The 26,282-nt window shown below is 37.8% G+C and overlaps 5 protein-coding genes across 5 annotated transcripts; 4 read left to right on the top strand and 1 right to left on the bottom strand.

Annotated features, from left to right (window-relative positions):
- Positions 1 to 2,319: 2,319 nt before the first annotated feature.
- On the top strand, positions 2,320 to 10,209 carry GCK72_002772 (uncharacterized protein; the record flags this gene model as incomplete). The annotated part of the gene is made up of 11 exons (XM_053723592.1): positions 2,320 to 2,456; positions 2,515 to 2,550; positions 2,922 to 2,997; positions 3,283 to 3,379; positions 4,168 to 4,346; positions 4,397 to 4,558; positions 4,840 to 5,214; positions 7,840 to 7,917; positions 8,900 to 9,618; positions 9,761 to 10,060; positions 10,113 to 10,209. 11 exons carry the CDS (start codon positions 2,320 to 2,322, stop codon positions 10,207 to 10,209), a joined length of 2,256 nt encoding a protein of 751 aa, XP_053592237.1.
- A 306-nt stretch (positions 10,210 to 10,515) lies between these two features.
- On the bottom strand, positions 10,516 to 12,197 carry GCK72_002771 (uncharacterized protein; the record flags this gene model as incomplete). Its single annotated transcript, XM_003093152.2, has 7 exons — positions 10,516 to 10,713; positions 10,759 to 10,893; positions 11,167 to 11,309; positions 11,368 to 11,600; positions 11,649 to 11,777; positions 11,826 to 12,022; positions 12,069 to 12,197. The coding sequence occupies 7 exons, from the start codon at positions 12,195 to 12,197 to the stop codon at positions 10,516 to 10,518; spliced, it is 1,164 nt and encodes a 387-aa protein (XP_003093200.2).
- A 1,109-nt stretch (positions 12,198 to 13,306) lies between these two features.
- On the top strand, positions 13,307 to 14,676 carry GCK72_002770 (uncharacterized protein; the record flags this gene model as incomplete). Its single annotated transcript, XM_053723591.1, has 5 exons — positions 13,307 to 13,583; positions 13,628 to 13,706; positions 14,122 to 14,182; positions 14,329 to 14,536; positions 14,585 to 14,676. The coding sequence occupies 5 exons, from the start codon at positions 13,307 to 13,309 to the stop codon at positions 14,674 to 14,676; spliced, it is 717 nt and encodes a 238-aa protein (XP_053592236.1).
- Positions 14,677 to 15,115: 439 nt separating this feature from the next.
- Positions 15,116 to 21,665, top strand: GCK72_002769 (uncharacterized protein; the record flags this gene model as incomplete). Its single annotated transcript, XM_053723590.1, has 7 exons — positions 15,116 to 15,392; positions 15,501 to 15,579; positions 16,911 to 17,052; positions 17,990 to 18,278; positions 18,387 to 18,465; positions 19,039 to 19,180; positions 21,480 to 21,665. The coding sequence occupies 7 exons, from the start codon at positions 15,116 to 15,118 to the stop codon at positions 21,663 to 21,665; spliced, it is 1,194 nt and encodes a 397-aa protein (XP_053592235.1).
- Positions 21,666 to 22,569: 904 nt separating this feature from the next.
- GCK72_002768 (uncharacterized protein) lies at positions 22,570 to 26,078 on the top strand (the record flags this gene model as incomplete). Its single annotated transcript, XM_053723589.1, has 8 exons — positions 22,570 to 22,846; positions 22,945 to 23,023; positions 23,267 to 23,408; positions 24,347 to 24,635; positions 25,272 to 25,338; positions 25,392 to 25,533; positions 25,733 to 25,940; positions 25,984 to 26,078. The coding sequence occupies 8 exons, from the start codon at positions 22,570 to 22,572 to the stop codon at positions 26,076 to 26,078; spliced, it is 1,299 nt and encodes a 432-aa protein (XP_053592234.1).
- Positions 26,079 to 26,282: the final 204 nt, after the last annotated feature.

Genomic DNA, 26,282 nt, shown 5'->3' with positions numbered 1-26,282 from the left:
CTCAATTTTCCGCATCTGGAGACAACACGAACTATTGAACTCGGGGTTAAGGTTGAAAGTCTTTATGACTAAATTACTTTTTTACAGCCAATGTTTCAGAATTCCACTTTTTCAATGGTTACTGTCACAGTAACCCAAAAGGGGTTTTTAAAGTTTCTAGTTTATCACAATGTTCTAAATTTGACATCTAGAGACGCAGAGAAATCAGACACTTCTCTGCGCTCTCTCATTCTCCCTCGCTTTTCAAGGTCATCTCTCTTTCAAGACGCATATCTCAAAAGTGGGCGGAGCTATCCCAAAGTTATCAATTGCAAAAATGTAGCCCTATTTTTGATCTACACAACTAATATGATTTGTATAGATTGCACTAAAAATTACAAAGTTACAGATGGTCAAAGGTGGACAATTTTTCTCATTTTTTGAAACCATTTTTGAATTTTCAGAACCCGTGAAAATCGCAATTTTGGACAAGAAACACTACATAAGCAGATCAAAACTGATTTCAATTCTTCGAATTTTCAGTAATCTTGACATTTTTCCTTTTGCTCAATTACCAGTATCTAATAATTTTCGGACTGATTGGTTTACTGTAGATTACTGTACCAACTTGTCTCACTCAGCTACAACTGCCGTACTCCAGTGCTAAAAAGTTCGAAATTTCCTATTTTTAGAGTTTCAGTTATATTTTTGAAAGCTTTTCTAGATTTTGAGATACGTAGCTTCAAAATTTAGTAGCAGGAAGTGTATTTTTGAAACCTGAATCTTCATATTTGTAGTTGACAAGTTTCTTGTGAAATTTCGCAAAGGTACAGTACCCCCGGTGCAAAATGATGCAAATTTCTGTGCCGGGTCTCAACTACCGTATGACTTCCGAGCACACTTTCCTTCTGAAAACTGCTAAATCATCCCTTTTTCTCTCCCTTTTCCCACAAATTTTCCGTTCTCGAATGTTCCAAACGTTTCCGATTCGTTGGCTACAATTGACCAGACCAACTACAACACCCCGCTTGTTTTCTCTCGAAGTTCACAGTATAAAAAGTGTGTTTGAAGTGCGGTTTATATTTGTGATCTCTCGTGTTTTCCGAACAAAAATGAGCGGATGTTGACCTTCTGGGAATTGTGTAGTTTGTGTGCTACGGGAGCAATGCAATGGGGAAGTAACACATAGCAATGATGACATAACACTTGGCAGAGCCATATCTCGCTTGGATGATTTTGGAGGGAAAAGTGGTCAACTACAAAACTATTCTACTTAAAATTTTGCACATTTTAATAGTTGAAACTATTTTGATAACTCTGCTAGATTTCGAGATACGCTCCCTCAAAGATAATAGCTTCAGAACACGGAGAGACGCAGAGAAACGAGAGTGTCTGACTTCTCTGCGTCTCTCTTCACCGCTCCGATGCTACCATCTTTGATGAGCCATATCTCGAAACCTGAAACAGCTATCAAAAAGTTGTAAACTACAAAAATGTAGATCTAGTTTTGATCTACAAAACCATACAAATTTTATACAATTTCATCGAAATCTAACGCCGTGGCACACTTCTAAAGTTGACTGTGTTTCCCTAAGAGTGTCAACATGATATTTCAAACCGTGACCACTGTTTTCTTCTGGAAAATGTGTCTACTTTCAGATAAAAGCACACTTTCCTATTTTAGTCTAACCAGGTGTCACAGATACACTGACAAAATTGTCAGTGTAGTTACACTGACCAGAGCGATAGAGCGCATCTGCATTTTTTCATGGTTTCCAAACTTCGCGGTATCTCGAAACCATGAGAAGTTACGAAAAACTTGTCAACTACAAAAATGTAGCCCATGTTTTGATCTACAAAATCATTCAACTTTCATAGTATTTTGTACAATCTCTGACACCGTGGCACACCCTCAAAGTTCCTGATGTTTAGTTTCCAAAACTGTGACAATTATAACCAAATAGTTAACAGAAATGTGTCTTCTTCCACGACCAAAGCACACTAACTAGACTACTCAATTCGTCTATTATCCAATTCTCTACTAAGAATCAAAAAGAAATTTTGTGCGATAAAAAGTTTCCTCTTCCATTGAGAACAGTGACCGAGTGTGGTGTATGCTCGAGGGAAGAGAGAAGAGATGGTCGAGGAAAAAAAGTTTTTTTATCAGTTGTATTGATATGAATAGTCAATATATACAGACACATTATATAGATATTTATATTGTACTGTTGTACTCAGTCTTCTTCTTGAAACTTCATAAAAAAGCCTATTCTGCTATTCGTAATAATAGAAGCCCTGGCTGAATCTAGCTATTTTCTGAATTCTGACTCGTCGTGGTTGATGACGTCATCAGTTACGTCTTCTTCTACTCCAACAATGACGATGACCACTCGTCCGACGTCTCTATCTGATTCCGGGGTTCAATTGTCTCCAGATGCGGAAACAACTTTGCCTTCTTTGACTTCTCCGTTATCTGAGTGAGGCATTTCATTTATTGATCTTTTTTTTACATATTGATTGAAACAAAAATTGCAGCTCGAACTCGTCTATGATGAGCGATGATGGGAAAAGGTGATTTAAAAAAGAAAAAAGAAAAGCCACGCCGCGATTCGAACACTTGCTGTCAGGGTGCAAAACGGCGCCGTAGACCAGTTGGCTACGCGTTCACAAAACTTTACTAAGCAAGTAGTCATCATAACGCTGTGGTAGTACAAGTTTTTCCACGCGTGAATAGTATTTTTTGTGACACAAAATTATCACGCTGACACCGAATCCACGAAATTTTTGTTTTTTTTCTTTTCCATATCATCCAAATTGCCAAAATTCCAATCAATTTAATTTTGTTTTTGTTATGGTTATTCTAAAACGCCGCGCATCTCAAACAGGGTAAACTTTTGATTTTTGATACATTAACATGTTTATTTTTAACTTTTTTATTTCAGAGGTGATGACACTCAACGAGCAAAAAGCCGAATGGAAAAATATTTTGCGGAGAAAACGGATAAAAACATTTTTATGGTGAGATTTTTTTTTATGGTGAGATTTTTTTTTTATGGTTAGAAAGAACCGATTATTTTTGGTGATGTGCCACAGAGCCAAAATTTGCTCAATTTTGAAAAACAAAAATGTAGCCTCAGCTTTGATCTACTGGAAAATATAAAAATTCAAGATAATTAAACCTTGCATAATGCCTGGAAAAATTCCCAAACTTGACTATTTTTGTGCAAATTTGAATAAAGGCTATTCAATTTTAAACCACCCAAACTACAGTATTTCCCTTCAAAACTCTTAATTTCCTTCCAGAAAATAATCCATCCAAGTTACCACGAGAGGAACCAACAATTCAAGAAAAACTTCGTCGACAAGGGACTCATCGATGAGAATGATCAGTTTTTGGCTTGTGAGTTTTTCTTTTTTTCAGGGAAATTTCAAATAAAGTGATGTATGAAGCTTGATCTGAAATTTCATATCAACCATATATTTCGGGTATATGGTAGTTCGGAGAGTCGCTGAATCATGTAGAATGGTTAACTGATTGATAATCTCCTCTGAATTATAGATAACAGATAAAGCGCTCACGTGACATAATTTCTTGTAAGAAACCATGTTCTCTCTTATCAAACCGTGAGTTCGAAAGAGAGAATCGTCACAACAATTTTGGATTATTTTATATTTAAGGCTGCAAACTTAGTCCAAACTTTGACAGGTCGTAACTTTTACCGTTATCGACTTTTTGACAAAATAATTTTTCGAAGTATATTTCAATACTCCAAGTATATTTCAATAATACCTTTATATAGAAACTCAAAACGTTAGATCACCTACGAAAAAAGTGACGAGGGGATCTAAATTGTTTTAAAAAAAAATGCCACCCGGTGGTGTTTGAACCCATGACCTCGTCCTCTCCCGAGCCAAAAGTGTACCCGGCTGCGCCACGTGAACACGGCACCAGCTGCTGTTGAGGGCGGTCATAAACTGGTTTGATTTTTATTTTGAGAGCCTTCAAAATGAGCGTCATTATAAATAGACAACGGGCAGGTTAGATTAGATAATTGAATTTATTTAAATTTCTGAATGCCAACAATTAATTAAATCAAAAATTGAAAACTACAATTACTCGGGAAAAACCACGGCTACAGTACCCAACTACAGTAATCCACCACAAATTCTAATTTTTCGTGCTTCCAGCCTACTCATGTGCATACCAACGAGAAATTCTCGCCCAGGGCCGGATGTTCATTTCCCAATTTCATGTCTGTTTCCATGCAAATATCATGGGATGGGAGACGACTCTTGTGATCCCAATGAAGGAAATCAAATTGGTCAAGAAGATGAAAGCTGCCTACATTTTTCCAAATTCTATTCAGGTAGAGCGCGTTTGCAACATTGAAAAAACATTAATTTCTTTTAATTTCAGATCGAACGAAACACCAGCGAGAAGTACTTCTTCGCGTCGTTTATAAATCGTGACAAATCGTTCCAAGTCCTGACTACAGCACATCAAAAGATGGTTGGAGAAGAGGCGAGAGCGATGACACGAGAAGAAGTTTGGGATATGGTGTATAATAATGAGGATAAGGTGGGTGTCTTTTGAGAAATATAGAAAAAATTAAAAAAAGTCTCTAGTGGGGGTTGAACCAAGAAGTTGATGCGCGGGGGACAAAATTGTAAACCACTGCGCTATATCGTCCAGTGAAAACTGTGTGATCGAGGTAATGATATCCTCGCCGACTTTCCTCATTTTTCACTTTTATCCCAGGTAGCAGGCTTGTCCGACCTTTGCCCAGCCCATTTTGTTTTTTTGATCTCCATTTCCTCTATATCCACTCATAACATACTTGTTATTCTCTCTCTCTCCAGACACCCGTCTGCCGCAAGAAAAGAACAAGAAAAACAGAAATTAATGCATACTCTCGGTACTGTTTTTCTCTTTTTATTATTCGTCTTTTCTTATTGGAACCAAGCTGTGACTGGTACCACCAACCGAGTATAAAAACACTGGCTCAATTGAGTCTATCTCTTTTTGTCCCTCGAAGTGTCATGCAAAGAATCAACTCGCTTGAGGCATTCGCTGAGGAAATTCCGTATCTTCCTGAGCGTTTGGATGAAATGCGTGATCGGGTTAGGAATCTGCGTGTGACGAACCGTCTTACTGTAGCTATTCCGGCTGAAAATCTTGATGGAAGCTTCCCAACTCCGATGTCTATTAATACAGATAACATATGGGATTGTTTGGTAAGTGCGCTCTATTGGACTTTTCTAGAACCGGCGCTAATTTGAACTTATCTCATATCTCTTAATTTCTCACAAACAGTTGTTTAGTTTCGCATTCGCGCTCCATCGTACTGGAGTTAAAATCGCGCCAATTCACCTCTCCGATCCCAAAGTGATCCTATTCACTACAGTAATCCGCGCCATTTAAAACACCGCGCATCTCACCTTCTTGGGCTCCACTTTTTCTATGCGCCGTGTAGTCTACTGGCTCACACTTTTGCCGCGCGTTCAAAGGGTCGAGGGTTCGATTCCCACGAGGCGCAAATCTTTTTGTTTTCCGTATACTCTTGAGTCGCTGAGCAGCGAATATGTCCATCGAAAAGCGACAACAATTAAAAAAGGGGTACTGTAGTCATTATTACTGTAACTCTAAATTAGGGATACGGCAGTTACAGTAACCCCGGAAAACATAACTTTCTTGAAGTTCTGAGAGAAAAAAAGTAAGAAAAAACGATTTTCCTGTCAATTTTCACAGTAGTTACAGAAGCGTCGAAGGCACGCCAGACTCATTTTTCATTAAAAACGCGCCCAAAGCGCCCATGCCCTCAATTTTCGAATTTTTTCGCTAAAAAGTCAAATCTTCGACTATCATCCAGAATTAGAAAAAAGTCTGAAAAACCCACAGAAATTGTTACATTTCGCATTGACAAGCATGCTAAAAATAGTTCTCCATGATCGAAACCCTATTTTCAAAACGCGCCTACGTCACCCCAGCCGCTCTATTTTTGAAAAGCCGTCATAAGGTGTTTCTCCCCGTACACTAGACAACGATAATCCGTCAAAAAAGAATCCCGATTCGAATTGCAACAAAAAAAAAACGTCATTCTCATTTCCCAAATGACTCATGATGATTGCTCATCCAGAGAACATCTGAATGAAGGGGGGACCGGTATCAAATCACGGAATGACGGGCGGACGGAGTGGGGGGAAATGGTTCTTCATTCAGTCACTTCATGCTCTCTTGCGAAGACTCACAAATCACGCTTAGAACACGTTTCCCCTAGCGACTCTTCCCTTTATTTGTCTTCGTTTCGCGTTTTGTTCGAGAGTGAAGAGACGGGGAGAGATGCAGAGAAATTTCTCTGCGTCTCTTCCACTCACACACTATTTCGGGGAAAAGTGCGGAGTTCAGTTTATCATCAGCAATTTTCGTGTGATTTTGAAATTTTGAATGAAAACTTTTTGAATCAAATTTACATTTTTCGAATGAGAGAGAGAGAGAACGTTCATTGATACGTGTTGCCACTAACTTTTCAAAAGTTGCTTCCTCTATCTCTCACTGTCTGCGTCTCTGCTCCCTCTCTTTTTTCAGGTTTTGTAGTCAAACATACTAGTGTTGACCTTATGGACATAGGCTCCGCCCCTTTGCCCCACCTCTTCGTGATCTACACCTATTTCTAGTTCATACATGTTTTTAAAAAGGATAAAATACCTCCACTGACCGCTGCTATCAACCTATTCCATTTCTTTGGAAGCAACTTTTTAAATTCTGAATATTTAAATTCTAATATGAAAATATTAGCGAAGCTAGCCAAACAAATGACCGCTACATTTGTGAGAAAGAATAGTACGAGGAGAGTGAGACAGGTTGGTTTCTTAATTCAAAGATATCTTTATCTTCTTATTTATTGTTTTCAAATCTAGAAATCATGAGTTTTGACTGAAAAGTTTTACTGGATCATCCTGTTTGGTGATGTCATAGAATACTAGTGCATCAATTTCTGGTTTGTGGTCAGGTTCGGTTAGAGCCAACTTTTTTGTAAAACTTAGTTTCGAAAATAATTATCTTGTGTAATTTGGTCAGTGTAGTTTGTCACTGTAACATAAATGTCACTGTAGAAAAAGTGGTCAGTGTAAAATCGACCAACTTTGAGAGCCCGTCATGACATTCCCTTTTATCCAACTTTGTCAATCTTTTACTTTATTTTGTAGATCAAAACAAGAGCTACATTTTTGTAGTTGACAGCTTTTTGAAAGCTCTAGCCACTTTTTAGATATGCGCCCTTAAAGAGAGGTTCTTCAAAACGAGAGGGAGAGAGAAATTTAATAAGTTTCAGAAGTTATAGCGATGCGAAAAATTAATAAATTTTGAATTTCTTTGCATTTCTGTTTAGAAAAAGTCAAGATCTTCATATTGACAATTAAAAATTTTTGATAGCTGTTTTAGTTTCCAAGATATGCACCGTTAGAGATAGCAACTTTCATATTTTATCTGAAAAAATTAGTCAACTTTGAAGAAGTATAACTATGGGTATAAATTAATCCTAACTTATACATTTTTATATTTTCAAGTAGACCTGATCCAGATCTTCCTTTTTGTAGTTGACAGCTTCTACACTGACCAATTTTGTTACAGTGACAAATTTCACTGACCAATTTTCTCTTCAAAGGCAAAAAAACGGTCAACTTCAAAATTAAAAGCTTGCTCTAAGATTTGCTCTAAATGTTCAAAGAAAGATCAGCGACGGAAAAAGTTGCAAGACTTCAAAATTGGCATTTTTTTAACGAAGCACTCTAATTTCCAGTATTGTTTTTGCAAATGAGACTAGTCTATCCATACTTCAGACTAACTTCCCCATTTTCCAGAACCCTCAAAACCAGACGCCACCCGACGGATCCACTCCAGCCTCATCAATCAAAACCGCATCGACTGAAAATATGTCGGTGAGTTCCTTCTCGAATCAATCAATTTTCTCGTTCTCTCTCTCTATGATATTTATCTTTCTCTATATATATTTTTGATTTGGCAAGAAACGAGGAGTAAGAGCAAATAGTGGAGAAAGGTGATGACAGTATGTACTTGTTACGAAATATTTAGAGAAAAAGAGAGAGGGAAAGACGTCAGGAAAAGAAGAGAAAGAGTTGTTTGATAGATAGATTAATTACTAAATGTTCTTTTTGCACCGTGAAAGTAGTTTAGTCATTTTGCGGAAAATATTTTGAGTGGGAGTAGTCTTAGACTTATTTCAAAAACTATTAAAAGAACTAATTGTTGCATATCTCAAAATATAGAAATGCTAGGAAAAATCTGCCAATTACTAAAATATTTTACATAAAATTTCCCTAATTTTCTTAGTTGTCCACTTTTTGAAAGCTCTTCCAGCTTTTAAGATACTGGCGTTTAAAGATGATAATCTGGAGAGAGAGAGAGAGACGCAGAGAAACGAGGGCAATAGCTATATCTCGCGAACCAAAATAGCTAGAAATAATCTTTCAACAAGGAAATTGTAGAGAATTTTAAGGAGATCATTGTTGTAGTGGATAACTTTTTTGTAGACGGACTCCCTGAAAAGTTACAGTCGTATAACTAAAATTAGTCTCATGGGTAGCTTTCCTTCATGCTAACCACATCTTTGATGACCTGTATCTCAAAACGTATACATGCTATAAAAATGAGATCAACAACAAAAATGCTCTACATAACATTTCACACATTTTCATAGTTAACAACTTTTTGATCGCTCTTCCATCCTTTGAGATACATCGCGTAAAAGTAGGCCCCCCTTGGGCCCTCTTTCGCCCGGTGTCTATCTTTAACTGTGTATATCTCGAAACCTAGAGCAACTATCAAAAAGTTGTCAACTACAAAAATGTAGTTCTAGGTTTGATCTACATATTTCTATAAAAAAGTTCCCATCATTTCCAGACTCTTGCCACCTCCCCCACCTTCACGGTCTCCTCAACTTCCGACTCCACCACTATGAAACCATCTGATAAAGACAACACTTCTCAAAGCTCAACCTCATCTGATTTCCATGACGATGACTCGACCGCCCATCTCTCCGAACAATTCGATATGGATGACGAAGAGGTTCAATGCCCGTGCAGTGAGCATACTGGTCGTCTTATCATGGATCAAGAAGTGAAAGTTTCTGTCGAGAAGCTCTACGAGTTGCTCTTCACAGAAAATGATTTCATGTCAGAGTACAATAAGAAGAATCGAGTGGATTCTTTTGTCGCTGCCACCTGGGTTCGCAACCATCAAGGAGAGAACACTCGCTCCTGCACCTATACTATATTCGTGGCTAATCCCCTTGCCTCGAAAGATATCGTTGTGAACGAAAAGCAAGTTCTCATCCACTTCACCAATCCAAAACATGGTTTCATTATGCAAAAAGAGACTCAAAACTCGGGTGTCCCATATGCCGATCATTTCACTGTCAATTGTCAGTATTGTGTCTCTAGAACTGGCCCAACTTCGTGTCGAGTCAAGGTTCACGCTGCGATTGTCTATAAGAAGAGTATCTGGGGTGTTGTGAAGGGATTCGTTGAGAAGGGCACTTTCAGTGCTTTGGATGAACATTATAAGATTTTGAGCAAGATGTTCGAAGAGTACACGTTGAAAAATCCGGAGCCGGAGAAGAGGTAAGTGTTACAAAATAAGAAAAATCATGCGGGTTTCGAACTCCCGGGGGTGCTCCCGCGAGGCAAAACCACTGCCACTGCGCCACGTGGCCTCCCACTTAATTAGCCTCTCAAGACAGTCATAACCTTTACTTCTTTGCAGATCCATCGTTTCTGCAAACTTCCCCGACCTCGATGTCACACTAAAACCATCGGATAAAACTCCTGAAATCCGTCGTCGTCGCACCAAGATGCCGGCCGGTGACCGTCTTATTGCTGGCGGTGAAGTTAGCAAGTCGCTAGAATTCGCTCCAATGCCGCGTGAAATCCAACCGATCACCGTCACAAGTTCTGCAGAATACAAGCCGTTTTTGTACATCATTACTGCACTCCTTGCTCTTTTCTTGATTTTGAATCTCTATGTTCTGCGGGGATTCCAGAAAGAATCGACTGCCGTTGCAATGTAAGAAACTATTTAAAAAGGAAATTCTTTCAAAATTCTGATATTTTTGCAGTAACAACAATCAAGATCTCGGCCAAATGCTCTCAATATTGATGGATCAAGTCAAGGAGCTTAAGGAAAAAGTAGATCAAATGAAAGCTAATCAATAATTGATATTCATTCTTGCTTTGTACGCCAGATCCTCAATTTCTCACTCATTCCAGTTTAATTTTCACTTTCCCTGTGCTTTTCTATCCGTTCCATTTCACTGTCCTTTTTTTAAGCGCCAAAGGCTTTAATTACAGTCAAGTCTGTCTCTTCTCTTTTCAAACAATCAAAAAATTCAAAATTAAGACAGAAAAAGTGTGTGTTTAGTACATAATATAAGCAAATTTCTAATTGATTTGTTAGTTTTCTTTCTCTCTTTCGCCGTCTTCTTTCCATTCTTTTGTTTGTATGATAATGATATAAATTCTTCACAAAGTCTCATCGAAATCCAACTTTTTCACAGCTTCTCTCTGCATCGAGGGATGATTTGGGAGGAGAGACGCAGCGTATTCCTCAAAAGAAATCTCCTTGAAAATTCTCTTAATCGCCATTCTGGCTTTCGGCTTCGTTGGATTCGAGCTCTCAACTGTCCAAACTTCGAATCCGTGATCGGTGACTGGGACGATCTGACGGAAATATTATAAAAATGAAATCGAAAAATGTGAAAATACCGTCGCCGAGCCTGAAGAAGTGCCAGCAATGCTTGGATTTATGGTCTCTTTGATCGCATATCGTTCGATATGAGCATTCAATTCATGCACATTCTTCAGATATTCCACATCGTCCGCATCGGCGTAGGAGAGAACCTGGAAATGGGAATTTCTGAAAAATTTCAAAAATGTATCAAAATTTAAGTATGAAATCGGAAAATCAAATATTAGTTCAATTTCGATTTAGACAAAATATAAAACAACGTTTAACAGAAATTTCATATCGAGCTTCGATACTTTTTCTTGCGAAAACTCTTGGTGGAAAAACTGAAAATGTGTTACAATTTCTATGATATTTCGTACAAAATTTGCAGTATTAAAAAAAAAACAGGCGGAATTTATAGAATTTCTGCTTAAAACATCACAAACCTCAAAGGGTTGCATCTGATTCCCGATGCATACAGATTCCACTTTTTCCACATTATTCGTATCGAATTTCATCGCTTTTTTCGTCGAATCCGAACACATTGATGGCAAGCGGACAATCGGAACAGTGTGGTTTTCACCGATAACTGGAAAAAAGCCGCTTTTTATGGGCACAAACATTTTTTAAAAATAATAGAAAATTACTGGGTAAATTAGTGAAAGCCTTCCTCGTCTCCTCGAATTCTTCATCGTCATCTGAATCTCTATCTTGCAGATGTCTTCGCATATCTCTCATCTCTAATTCATCCTCCGCGTCATTAATAATTTTCAGAGGAACTGCACAATTCGAACGAGCCAGAATAAGAACTCGACGAGCTTCCACGTAAGCACCCGCCAGCTCGACGCATTGAGACCAACGAGCGTAAAGGGCGGCGCATCTGAAATGAAAAAAGAGATTTCGAAATATTCCATTCAAATTTCAGTACTTAATCAACGAATGTCTGCTGATAGCGAACTGATAAATGTCATGAGCGTGCCCGGCGCTGTTATCTGCCATTCTCTCCCATATTTTCAGCATTCTCTCGTCGTCTTTGTACTTTTCCAGGAATCCTTGTCTGAAATTAACATAAATTCAATGTTATTCAGCCACAAATCTAGCTCACCTGCTAATAATTTTCCAGAGCAACTCATAGTACAATTTGTGGAATCCAACAGCCAACTTTTCTTCGAACCACGAACAAAACTCGAGAATTTTCTGAATTTCGTCGATTTCGCTGGAATTTTCGTATTCTTGAAGGGTCTTCAATAACTCATCGAGCTTTTCTCGTGCCGTTGCTTCTGTTACAACCTCTTCTGGCTTCTGAAAACAATAAATAAGTCATTTTCTCAATTTTATCAAGTATTACTCTTCTCAAAGCCTCAATCTTCCGTCCTCTTCTCGTCGGTCGCAGGTTTTCTGAATATCTGTCCCAATCGTCTTCAGAATCATCATTATTTCGTTTTTTGAGTGTGAAGACGTATGGTTCTTCTGCCATTTCGGAAATAACCGGGAAGTTGTGTTGGGAATTCGAGTTTTCCGATTCGCGCTAAATTCAATTAAACTGCGTCCGCAAACACCACGCCTTGCGGAAAATGTACCAGATTTGACGGACAATGCGAATTAAAAATTTGTGAAGTTTCAGATGGAGGCCCCACAAATCGGGGAGAAACGTGGTGCGGGAAACACGAATCGGGGAGAAACAAATCGGGGAAATACCATTCGGGGAAATACAATTCGGGGAGAAAGGGGCGTGGTCGCGAAAAAACTGTGCCGCAGTTGCAAAAAAGTTTTTTAACAGTAGTTTTAAGAGGAAAAATTACCATGAGCAAGTTATTTTGCAACTGCGGCACAGTTTTTCCGCGACCACGCCCCTTTCTCCCCGAATTGTATTTCCCCGAATGGTATTTCCCCGATTTGTTTCTCCCCGATTCGTGTTTCCCGCACCACGTTTCTCACCGATTTGTGGGGTCTCTTCAGATGCATTATACAGGTCGAAATGGTGTTTTATACAGATAAAAATGATAAATTTAAAAGTGAGAGTTTCGTAACTGCCTGAAAAAGCGAGCAAGACATTTCAAATTTATTGGTTTACCGCAGATTTTTCTAAAAAATGTAAAAATTGACATTGGTTTTTTGAGTTCGCGCATTTAAACGTTAAGATCGAGGATCAGAAGAACCCAAGTTATGCCTATCGATCCAAAATGTGAAAGATTCAAACAGTACCAACACTGATGAGTACTTGAGATTTCGGCAGAGTCTGAGAACGATTACAATTGAAGCCAAACTTAAATACATAAATATTTCATTAGTTTATCGGTCATCTTTCAGAAGGAATATATTTACACGATTACATATTCAGACATGTTTCTCTGAAATTGTAAAATCTAATTTCCTGTCCTCTACACATGGTTTTCTTTGAACAAACTTGGTTATTCCGTATGGTAGAAATAACGGAAATGAGAACTCCTCTACAAATACAATCACTGTTATCCTTGTATTCAGTTGATTACAATAATCTAGAAGCTTTCTACCGGAAATGAACCCGCCCACTATATATCCCAATAATCGTCGGTTTCATCTCATTCTGTTCAGTTGATTTCCCAAATGTCTTGGGACTCCTTCCACATCGTATTCATCCGGTGTTGCGGTATTGCTGCCCTGCTCACAAATACTCTGATGTTTCATCTCATCTGCTACAAATCTCCAAAAAATCTGGGAGCCTATAAGTATCTGATGCTTTATTCCGCTGTTTTTGAGGAACTATACGCTATACTTGACATTATTGCACTACCGGACTCTATCACTTTGAGATCCGCCTTGCTCACAGTTGTCTCATCAAAGAAAAACCATATGCCGAAGGAATTACTTCCTGTTTTGAATGGTGAGTTCAGGTTGGAAAAGCTATGAATTAAGAGTTGATTTTAGTGTTATATTGGGCTTTATATGGAATATCAATCGCTCTTATTGACATTCATTTTTTGTTTCGGTATTTGGTGGTTACAGGGTGAGTCTTGGGAATGCAGACATATTGTCACAAGTATTCTGGAAAAAATTTTCAAAAAAGAATAAATGTTTGAACGAATGATAACTCAGCTGAAAGAACTGAAAAATGTCACCATTGTTAGTAGAGCGCATGTATACTTCATAATTACTCATATTTCCAAACAGAAACAAAATCTGGACGTCCTTCAAACCATCAAAACTCCTCATCTGGTTTCTATACCCAATACTGTTTGGTGCTTTCCATGCAGCTGTTTGTAGATACTTCGCAGGTCCAACTCCCGAGACTAGACAGTTTTTGAAGTGATACTAGAAGCAGATCTAAACAACGAAAATAATATATTTCAGAGAATTGATATTGAATATATCTGATAGTAATATTGATGAATTTGATATGATGGGATTTTATATTTATCCAGAATTAAACAAAGAGTTAACTGGAATAGTGTGACAGCCATCATTGCGATTTCAGCGAACGTTGTAAGCTGGACTTAAGGTACCATAATGCAGAATATTTTCAGGGTTTCTCTGAAACTATAATGTGTGTTTTTGGTATAAAATGTTATAAAGAAATTGAAAAACTCAATTCCAAGAAAACAAGATCAAATCAATATCAATCAGTCCAGAAGCAACTGTTTCTTGCTCTTGTCCTTCAAACTATTATTCCTTTGGTTTTAATGTATCTACCTAGTGGAGTCCTTTTATTCTTCTGTTTCACCGATCAGTCATTTGAACTTTTTGGAAGAATTATGTCGACTACAGCTGCTGTTCATCGAGTTCTCGACCCACTTCCCAATATGTTTGTTATAAATAAGTACAGAAATGCGTTAACCAGTGAGTAAAAAGACAATTGTGTTTTGTATAAAAATCAAGTTTTTGTAGGCTATTGCGGAACAATATTTTGTTTGAAATCGAATGTAACTAAAGGAGTAACATCTGGAACTGCCGCTAGCTCATCTCTGGAAATGAAATAAAATAACGATATTAATGATGTCTGTTTCAAATTGTATATTTCAATTTTCTTTCCTCACATAAAATCAACTTCTCATAGGAACACTTTTGTACAATACCTGCAAATTGAGGCCAAACATAAATACGTTATTAATTGGGGACCATAATGAGGTGCCTTCAGAAAGAATCATCATATTTACACGATTACATATTCTGACATGTTTCTCTGAAATTGTAAAATCTAATTTCCTGTCCTCTACAAATTGTTTTTCTTCTAACAAACTTGGTTATTCCGTATCGTAGAAATAACGGAAATGAGAACTCCTCTTCAAAGACAATTACTGTTATCCTTGTATTCTATTGATTACAATAGTCTAGAAGCTTTCTACCGGAAATGAACCCGCCCACTATATATCCCAATAATCGTCGGTTTCTTCTCATTCTGTTCAGTCGATTTACCAAATGTCTTGGGACTCCTTCCACACCGTATTCATCCGGTGTTGCGGTATAGCTGCCCTGCTCACAAATACTCTGATGTTTCATCTCATCTGCTATAAATCTCCAAAAAATATTGGAGCTTATAAGTATCTGATGCTGTATTTCGCTGTGTTCGAGGGGCTCTATGCGATACTTGACATGACTATTCTCCTGGATTTCTATACTTTGGAATCTGCTTCTCTTACAGTCATATCATCCAAAAAAAGCCATTTGCCGGAAGTGTTGCTTCCAGTTTTTAACGGTATGAGTTACACGGTTTTTTGTTGAAAAAATGTTCTAAGAGCATTCCGGTGGAGTCTAGCATAGTGTTCATAGTACATATGAGTTATTGAGTTGTTCATTGTTACAGTGTTGTACTGGGCTTCATATGGAATGTCACTTTCTTTAATCGATGTTCATTTTGTGTTTCGGTATTTGGTGGTTAGTGGGTAAGTTATATCGGGAGTGCTCTTTGGTGGAAGAGTTTTTCTTTCTTACTAGGGAATGGTCAGGACTGACTTTGGAGTTCAGCAACGAGACCTAGCAGAATCAAAAGAGAATCGAATTCTGATGGGAAATCAGTTTTCAAAAACTGCTGACGACCCTCCAGAATCCAGAAATCCTTGTCTGAAAATGCAAATTTAATACATGTGATTTACTCGATTTTCTATCGAAGTTTAGCTGTGTTTCGCCCCGAATGTCACAGCACCCGAAGATATCATTCGGCCAGCGATTGGTGGTCGAGGGGTGAGCGCGTCTGTCTGTGAAGCACGCTATGCTGGTTCGACCCCCGCTTTTTCAAACTTTTTTTTTGTTTTTTTATTTCGCTTTTTTGTACTTTTTGAGCCGTTTTTCAATTAAATCTAACCAAGACTGCGAACCATTCTGAATAACACAAATTGCTTTGAAAGTTAAGCTAACTAGAAGTGACGGCTGGTGAGAGCAACTATCGGAATATTGTCTATAGGAAGACGATTCGATTATGTCCGATTCGCAGTCTTGGTTAGATTTAATTGAAAAACGGCTCAAAAAGTTAAAAAAAAATGGCGAAAAAAAAACAAAAAAAGTTTGAAAAAGCGGGGGGTCGAACCAGCATAGCGTGCTTCACAGACAGACGCGCTCACCCCTCGACCACCAATCGCTAGCCGAGAGAGATGTTCAGGTGCCCTGATATTTGGGGCGAAACACAGCTAAATTTGGGTGGAAAATCGAGTAAATCACATGTATTAAATTTGCATTTTCAGACAAGGATATCTGGATTCTGGAGGGTCGTCAGCAGTTTTTGAAAACTGATTTCCCATCAGAATTCGATTCTCTTTTGATTCTGCTAGGTCTCGTTGCTGAACTCCAAAGTCAGTCCTGACCATTCCCTAGTTAGAGTTTTCTGAAGTTTCTGAATCTGAAATAAAAAATATAAAGACTTCAGTTTTCCTTTAAAACACTATAAGTTTCTTCCAATCAGAAATAAGATTTGGACATCCTCTCATCCGTCTAAACTGCTCATTTGGCTTTTCTACCCCATTTTATTTGGTGGTTTGCATGCGGCTGGTTGCAGATATTTTGCTGGTCCAAATGATGAAACTAGACAGTTTTATAAGTGAGATATTACCAAAACAAAAAAAGTTGCAATATTTTTCTCACGACAAAAGACAGACTCACAATCAGAGCAAAATAACTACTGCGTCTGCATTCTGACGTGTGGAAAAATGTCGGAACGTTTTTATTTCGAAAATACAGTAGCTTGATATTTTAGATTAACTGAAATTTTGGAATTTTTCAGAGAAGTGTTTATCAATGGATCTCAAGTAGATACCAATGAAGTTGATATAATGGGTTTCTATATTTATCCAAAGGATATCCATGGAATAAAACAAATTAACTGGATGAATGTGGCTGGAACGGTTCAGAATACAGTGGAAATAGTGAGTGTACTCTATTGTAAAGTTAGGATCAGTTTCTTAACAAAGTTCATAAATCACTAACTAACCGTTAGCTTGAACATTTCAGAGTTTCTCTGGGACAATAATGTGTGTTTTCGGTATGAAATGTTACCAAAAGATTGAAAAACTGAATTCCAAAAGAACAACGTCCTCCCAATATCAGTCAGTCCAGAAGCAACTGTTTCTTGCTCTCGTTCTTCAAACTATTATTCCTTTGGTTTTAATGTACATACCCGGTGGAATCATTATAATATTCTGTATTGCTGATTGCTCAATCGAAATATTCGGGAGAATTATTTGTATTTCGATTGCACTGTATCCAGTACTTGATCCACTTCCCAATATGTTTGTTATCAATACTTTCCGAAATGCGATTTTCAGTAAGTACAAATATAATTACTAGAAAAGGGGAATATTTTCAGAATATTGCCAAAAGATATTCTGTTTGAAAGGGAAGAATAACAAGAGACAAGAGTCAACTGGAACTGCAACAAAAAATTAGTGAAGAAAAGATAATTGGGTTTCGTATTAAAAAGAAATTGTTGTAGGCTATTGCAGAAATATATTTTGTTTGAAATCGAATGTAACTAAAGGAGTAACATCTGGAACTGACGCTACCTCATCTCTGGAAATGAAATAAAATAAAGATTTCTATGATCTCTGTCTTAAATTGTACATTCTAATTTCCTTTCATCACATGACACGAACTAGAACAAAAAACTACGAATGGTTTTCTACGATCATCGTAAAAACAACGGAAATGAGAACTCCTCTTCAAAGACATTCACTGGTATCGTTGTATTCAATTAATTGACATAATCTAGAAAGATTCCTCGTGGTAACATACAATATCTGTACCGGAAATGAGCACACTCACTATATACCCCAATAGTCGACAGCTTCATCTCATTCTTTTCAGTCGATGTCCCAAATGTCTTGGGACACCTTCCACGTCGTTTTCCTCCGGTGTTGCGGTATTGCCGCTTTGCTGACGAACACCCTGATGTTTCACCTCATCTGCTACAAATCTCCACAAAATCTGGGAGTCTATAAGTACTTGATGCTGTATTTTGCTGTTTTCGAGGGACTCTATGCTATACTTGACATGATTATCTTACCTGATTCCTATACTTTGGAATCTGCATTTCTTATAGTTATATCATCCGAAAAAAGCCATATGCCGGAGGTGTTGCTTCCAGTTTTTAACGGTATGAGTTACCCGGTTTTTTGTTAAAAAAATGTTCCACGAGCATTCCGGTGGAGTCTAGCATAGTGTTCATAGTACATATGAGTTTTTGAGTTGTTCATTGTTACAGTGTTGTACTGGGCTTCATATGGAATGTCACTTTCTTTAATCGATGTTCATTTTGTGTTTCGGTATTTGGTGGTTAGTGGGTAAGTTATATCGGGAGTGCTTCTTTAACAAGGGAAGCCTTGGGAAACGGCTTTTAATCGATCTAACTCGCTGTATGTACTTTCGACAGCGGGGAGTCCATTCCTGCTATCAAAACCGGCTAAATGTCTCCGCGAGTTGAGTTTGAGTTTGGAACCGCGCGGTGACGTGTATGTGGCCGATTTGGAATTCCTTGTGAAAAATGCTCAACCATATGAATAGTTTGAAAGCTCATAACTCTGCTCGCAGTGAGTTTTAGCACCATTTGACTGAAGAAATGGCTCCCCGTAGTCGAAAGTACTTTTAACCAAATTTATTGACCGCATGAACGTCGCGCCTCCAAAGACTTCCCTTGTCAGACGCAATACGTTTTTTTTCCCAATCAGAAATAAGATTTGGACATCCTCTCATCCGTCTAAACTGCTCATTTGGCTTTTCTACCCCATTTTATTTGGTGGTTTGCATGCGGCTGGTTGCAGATATTTTGCTGGTCCAACTCATGAAACTACACAGTTTTATAAGTGAGATACAGTAGCTTGAAATTTTAGATTAACTGAAATTTTGGAATTTTTCAGAGAAGTGTTTTTCAATGGGTCTGAAATAGATACCAATGAAGTTGATATAATGGGATTCTATGTTTATCCAAGGGATATCCATGGAAAACAACAAATTAATTGGATGAATGTGGCCGGGATGGTTGAGAATACGGTGGAAATAGTGAGTTCGCTCTATTACGTCGATCATTGACCGTTCGCTTAGAAATTTCAGAGTTTCTCTGGGACAATAATGTGTGTTTTCGGTATGAAATGTTACCAAAAGATCGAAAATCTGAATTCCAAAAAAACAAGATCAAATCAATACCAATCAGTCCAGAAACAACTGTTTCTTGCTCTCGTTCTTCAAACTATTATTCCTTTGGTTTTAATGTACATACCCAGTGGAATCATTATAATATTCTGTATTGCTGATTGCTCAATCGAAATATTCGGGAGAATTCTTTGTATAACGATCGCATTGTATCCAGTACTTGATCCTCTTCCCAATATGTTTGTTATCAATACTTTCCGGCATGCGATTTTCAGTAAGTACAAATATAATTACTGGAAAAGCGGAATGTTTCTCAGAATATTGCAAAAAGATATTCTGTTTGAAAGGGAAGAAAAACAAGGAACAACCAAATGGAACTGGAACACAAATTACTTCCTTGGAGATGAGATAGTTCAATGGCTTCAATTGAGTATCGACTCTCAACTGGTACCTATCGTAATGCGAAATTTACTCTAATGACTTTAGAAAAGTGTTGAAGATTGTGTAATTGTTATTGAATCGATATTAAAGCGTTCTTTTTTGATACCCTATAATAATGTCTTTCCTGGCATGACGAAATTCGCCCGTTTCGGACAGAACTATATCTTCCTATTCAAAACTTATGTACTCCCTCTAGTTGAATACTGCTCCGTCGTTTATTCGCCTCCCCCATCATCTAAACTAGCGCACAAGCTCGAAACTCCTCTCGGCTCTGTTCGATAATAGCGGGACAATGACGAACAAGCGGGACAATCCCCGAACAAGCGGGACAATCCCCGAATGAACGGGACAATCCCCGAATGAACGGGACAATCCACCGAACAATCCCCGAATGAACGGGACAATCACCCATCTGATACACTCATCACATTTTTTAATACGTACAGTAGCGAGCATAAGTGAGCACCCCTAGGTACTTTTATGTGTAACTCAGCTGAATTATGTCTGTTTTGCCTAAACTTTTTTTTGAAAGGAAGCCAAAATATTCAGCAATACAAATATATGTTTTTTGAAAAACTTCCGTCACTGATTTTTTCGATAATCGATTTTTCCTGATCTTGATTTGAAAATTCGAAAAAAAACTTTTTATTTTTCTCTTGGAGTTATTGAGTTTTTTGTTTCGAAATGTTGGAAAATGATCAGATAAACAAAAAATTATGTTGAATTGGCTTCTCAACTCCTGAGCATCGTGCTAGAGCTCCAGAAGTCAAAAGTAGTGTACTTGGGAAAATCTTCATAACTCATCAAAAAAGGTTTCAAATAAGCCAAAACATGCACCAAAAGACGTGTCTTGTGTTTTTCTACAAACTAACATCAAAAAATTACAGATTAAAAAAAATAATTTTTCTAATTTTTTTCACAAAATTTTTTTTAAATTCCTATTTTTACTCAATTTCTGGTATTTTCTGGATGAAAAACAAACATAACTTTCAAAAACTGCATGCAATATGCTTTATCACACATAATAAAACACATTTATGTGTTCCTTGTTCGTGTTGTAGTCACAAAATACCAGAAATTGAGAAAAAATAGGAATTTAAAAAATTTTGAGTTAAAAAAATTAGAAAATTTTTTTTTTCTTAATATGCAATTTTTTGATGTTAGTTTGTAGAAAAACACAAGACACGTCTTTGGGTGCATGTTTTGGCTTATTTGAAACCTTTTTTGATGAGTTATGAAGATTTTTCCGAGGACACTACTTTTGACTTCTGGAGCTCTAACACGATGCTCAGGAGTTGAGAAGCCAATTCAACATATTTTTTTGTTTATCTGATCATTTTCCAACATTTCGAAACAAAAAACTCAATAACTCCAAGAGAAAAATAAAAAGTTTTTTTTCGAATTTTCAAATCAAGATCAGGAAAAATCGATTATCGAAAAAATCAGTGACGGAAGTTTTTCAAAAAACATATATTTGTATTGCTGAATATTTTGGCTTCCTTTCAAAAAAAAGTTTAGGCAAAACAGACATAATTCAGCTGAGTTACACATAAAAGTACCTAGGGGTGCTCACTTATGCTCGCTACTGTATGCCTATTTCTTTTTCTGTTTTTTGTTATCGAAAGAAGTTATTTTACTTCCTTATCAGCAGCTCCCTCCGTACCAACAACAACAATACCCGTTTCAACAACTCGCTCCAGTTCCAAATGTATCAGCAGGTTTGAAAAAATTAAGCCAAGCTTCAAAGTACATACCATGAGATTTGCAGGGAGCACCACCTAACGTTGGCCAAGGTTTTCAACCACAACCTCCACGAAACGCCCCAGCTGTTCCAGTGCTTCCACAAAACGCCCCAGCTGTTCCACTGGTTCCACAAATCGGTCCACACCCGCCCCAACTACAAAATGGACATCCCACCTCAGATGATGATGCAGACTATAGGCACAAGTATTAAAAAATGTGATGAGTGTATCAGTTGGGTGATTGTCCCGTTCATTCGGGGATTGTCCCGCTTGTTGGGGGATTGTCCCGCTTGTTCGGGGATTGTCCCGTTCATTCGGGGATTGTCCCGCTTGTTGGGGGATTGTCCCGCTTGTTCGGGGATTGTCCCGTTCATTCGGGGATTGTCCCGCTTGTTCGGGGATTGTCCCGCTTGTTCGGGGATTGTCCCGTTCATTCGGGGATTGTCCCGCTTGTTCGGGGATTGTCCCGCTTGTTCGCCATTGTCCCGCTATTATCGAAGCCCCCAACTTTACCTCTTTTCTATGCGCCTTCGTAGGCTCAAAGCGCAACTACTTCTCTTATACAATCTTATAATCGGCGCCTCATATTTTCCTAGTCTTGAGACCCATGTCAGGTTAAGTTCCTCCTCCCGTCGCCCAATGTCTCTTATCTGTATAAATCCTAATTGCTCTATTTTTTTCTCAACTGTAATACCTATTTGGAATGCCTTAACTATTAATGTCCCTCATTTCCTTTGCCCATCGGAATTCAACTCTCTTCTTGTGAATAATATTGCACGATTCTGATTTTTTTCTTTCTTTATTCTCCCTCCCCCTTGCCCAACACCTATTTTATAATTCCTTATTCCCGGTTTCCTTTCTCAGGTTTAGTCTCGTGAGGGACTTTACCTGACCTCCAGTGACATTTTCTGTATATTTAAATAGTTAAATAAAATATCAAATATCAAACTGATATGATTTCCCCTATTCGTTTACCTCACTATTTTCTACTTCCTCAATTGATTCACATAGTCTAGACGCTTTCCTCGTGGTAACATACAATATTTGTACCTGAAATGAGCACACCCACTACACATCTCGACGGCTTCATCTAATTCTGTTCGGTTGATTTGCCAAATGTCTTGGGACTCCTTCCACATCGTATTCATCCGTTGTTGCGGTATTGCTGCCCTGCTCACAAATACTCTGATGTTTTATCTCATCTGCTACAAATCTCCACAAAATTTGGGAGTCTATAAGTACTTGATGCTGTATTTCGCTGTTTTTGAGGGGCAATATGCTATACTTGACATGATTGCACTACCGGACTCTATCACTTTGAGATCTGCCTTGCTCACAGTTGTCTCATCAAAGAAAAACCATATGCCGCAAGTGTTGCTTCCAGTTTTTAACGGTATGAGTTGAACCGTTTTATTAAAGTCCCATGAGCATGTCGGTGGAGTCTAGCATGGTGTTAATAGTACAGATTAGTTTTTGAATTTTTCATTACAGTGTTGTACTGGACTTCATATGGAATGTCACTTGCTCTTATCGATGTTCATTTTGTGTTTCGATACTTGGTGGTTAGTGGGTAAGTTATATCGGGAGCGCTTCTTTAAAACGCTATCAGATTTTTCCTAATCAGAAATAAGATTTGGACATCCTCTCAGCCGTCTAAACTGCTCATTTGGCTTTTCTACCCCATTTTATTTGGTGGTTTGCATGCGGCTGGTTGCAGATATTTTGCTGGTCCAACGCATGAAACAACACAGTTTTATAAGTGAGATACAGTAGCTTGAAACTTGAGATTAACTGAAATTTTGAAATTTTTCAGAGAAGTGTTTTTCAATGGGTCTCAATTAGATACCAATGAAGTTGATATAATGGGATTCTATGTTTATCCAAAGAACATTCATGGAAAACAACAAATTAACTGGATGAATGTGGCTGAAATGATTGAGAAGACGGTGGAAATAGTGAGTTCGCTCTATTGCAAAGTTAAGATCAGTTTCTTAATGAAGTTGCATCAATTATTAACGGAGCGTTTTCTTGAAAATTTCAGAGTTTCTCTGGTACAATAATGTGTGTTTTCGGTATGAAATGTTATAAAGAAATTGAAAATCTGAATTCCAAAAAAACAAGATCAAATCAATATCAGTCAGTCCAGAAGCAACTGTTTCTTGCTCTCGTTCTTCAAACTATTATTCCTTTGGTTTTAATGTACATACCCAGTGGAATCATTATAATATTCTGTATTGCTGATTGCTCAATCGAAATATTCGGGAGAATTATTTGTATTTCGATTGCACTGTATCCAGTACTTGATCCACTTCCCAATATGTTTGTTATCAATACTTTCCGAAATGCGATTTTCAGTAAGTACAAATATAATTACTAGAAAAGGGGAATATTTTCAGAATATTGCCAAAAGATATTCTGTTTGAAAGGGAAGAATAACAAGAGACAAGAGTCAACTGGAACTGCAACAAAAAATTAGTGAAGAAAAGATAATTGGGTTTCGTATGAAAAAGAAATTGTTGTAGGCTATTGCAGAAATATATTTTGTTTGAAATCGAATGTAACTAAAGGAGTAACATCTGGAACTGACGCTACCTCATCTCTGGAAATGAAATAAAATAAAGATTTCTATGATCTCTGTCTTAAATTGTACATTCTAATTTCCTTTCATCACTTGACACGAACTAGAACAAAAAACTACGAATGGTTTTCTACGAACATCGTAAAAACAACGGAAATGAAAACGCCTCTTCAAAGACAGTCACAGGTATCGTTGTATTCAATTAATTGACATAATCTAGAAAGATTCCTCGTGGTAACATACAATATCTGTACCGGAAATGAGCACACTCACTATATACCCCAATAGTCGACAGCTTCATCTCATTCTTTTCAGTCGATGTCCCAAATGTCTTGGGACACCTTCCACGTCGTTTTCCTCCGGTGTTGCGGTATTGCCGCTTTGCTGACGAACACCCTGATGTTTCACCTCATCTGCTACAAATCTCCACAAAATCTGGGAGTCTATAAGTACCTGATGCTGTATTTTGCTGTTTTCGAGGGGCTCTATGCTATACTTGACATGATTATCTTACCTGATTCCTATACTTTGGAATCTGCATTTCTTATAGTTATATCATCTGAAAAAAGCCATATGCCGGAGGTGTTGCTTCCAGTTTTTAACGGTATGAGTTACCCGGTTTTTTGTTAAAAAAATGTTCCACGAGCATTCCGGTGGAGTCTAGCATAGTGTTCATAGTACATATGAGTTTTTGAGTTGTTCATTGTTACAGTGTTGTACTGGGCTTCATATGGAATGTCACTTTCTTTAATCGATGTTCATTTTGTGTTTCGGTATTTGGTGGTTAGTGGGTAAGTTATATCGGGAGTGCTTCTTTAACAAGGGAAGCCTTGGGAAACGGCTTTTAATCGATCTAACTCGCTGTATGTACTTTCGACAGCGGGGAGTCCATTCCTGCTATCAAAACCGGCTAAATGTCTCCGCGAGTTGAGTTTGAGTTTGGAACCGCGCGGTGGCGTGTATGCGGCCGATTTGGAATTCCTTGTGAAAAAGCTCAACCATATGAATAGTTTGAAGCTTATAACTCTGCTCGCAGTGAGTTTTAGCACCATTTGACTGAAGAAATGGCTCCCCGTAGTCGAAAGTACTTTTAACCAAATTTATTGACCGCTTGAACGTCGCGCCTCCAAAGACTTCCCTTGTCAGACGCAATACGTTTTTTTCCCAATCAGAAATAAGATTTGGACATCCTCTCACCCGTCTAAACTGCTCATTTGGCTTTTCTACCCCATTCTATTAGGCGGTTTGCGTGCAGCGGTCACCAGATACTTTGCTGGTCCAACTCAATATACTACACAGTTTTATAAGTATGTTACAGTAGCTTGAAACTTGAGATTAACTGAAATTCTGGATTTTTCAGAGAAGTGTTTTTCAATGGGTCTCAAGTAGATACCAATGAAGTAGATATAATGGGTTTCTATGTTTATCCAAAAGACATTTATGGAAAACAACAAATCAACTGGATGAGTGTGGCCGGGATGGTTGAGAATACTGTGGAAATAGTGAGTTTGCTCTGTTATTGCAAAGTTAGGATCAGTTTCTTAATGAAGCGCAGTTGCATCAATTATTAACGGAGCGTAAGCTTAAAAATTTCAGAGTTTCTATGGGACAATAATGTGTGTTTTCGGTATAAAATGTTACCAAAAGATCGAAAATCTGAATTCCATGAAAACAAGATCGAATCAATACCAATCAGTTCAGAAACAACTGTTTCTTGCTCTCGTCCTTCAAACTATTATTCCTCTGATCTTAATGTACATACCTGGAGGATTTATCACAATATTCTGTATTGCTGATTGCTCAATCGAAATATTCGGGAGAATTCTTTGTATAACGATCGCATTGTATCCAGTACTTGATCCTCTTCCCAATATGTTTGTTATCAATACTTTCCGGCATGCGATTTTCAGTAAGTACAAATATAATTACTAGAAAAGGGGAATATTTTTCAGAATATTGCCAAAAGATATTCTGTTTGAAAGGGAAGAAAAACAATGAACAACCAAATGGAACTGGAACACAAATTACTTCCTTGGAGATGAGATAGTTCAATGGCTTCAATTGAGTATCGACTCTCAACTGGTACCTATCGTAATGCGAAATTTACTCTAATGACTTTAGAAAAGTGTTGAAGATTGTGTAATTGTTATTGAATCGATATTAAAGCGTTCGTTTTTGATACCCCATGATAATGTCTTTCCTGGCATGACGAAATTCGCCCGTTTCGACCAGAACTGATATGATTTCCCCT

Source organism: Caenorhabditis remanei, chromosome I, assembly GCF_010183535.1.
Source record: "Caenorhabditis remanei strain PX506 chromosome I, whole genome shotgun sequence".
Lineage (NCBI taxonomy): Eukaryota > Metazoa > Nematoda > Chromadorea > Rhabditida > Rhabditidae > Caenorhabditis > Caenorhabditis remanei.
The sequence above is the reverse complement of the archived record's forward strand: the minus strand, read 5'-3'. Positions and strand labels throughout refer to the sequence as shown.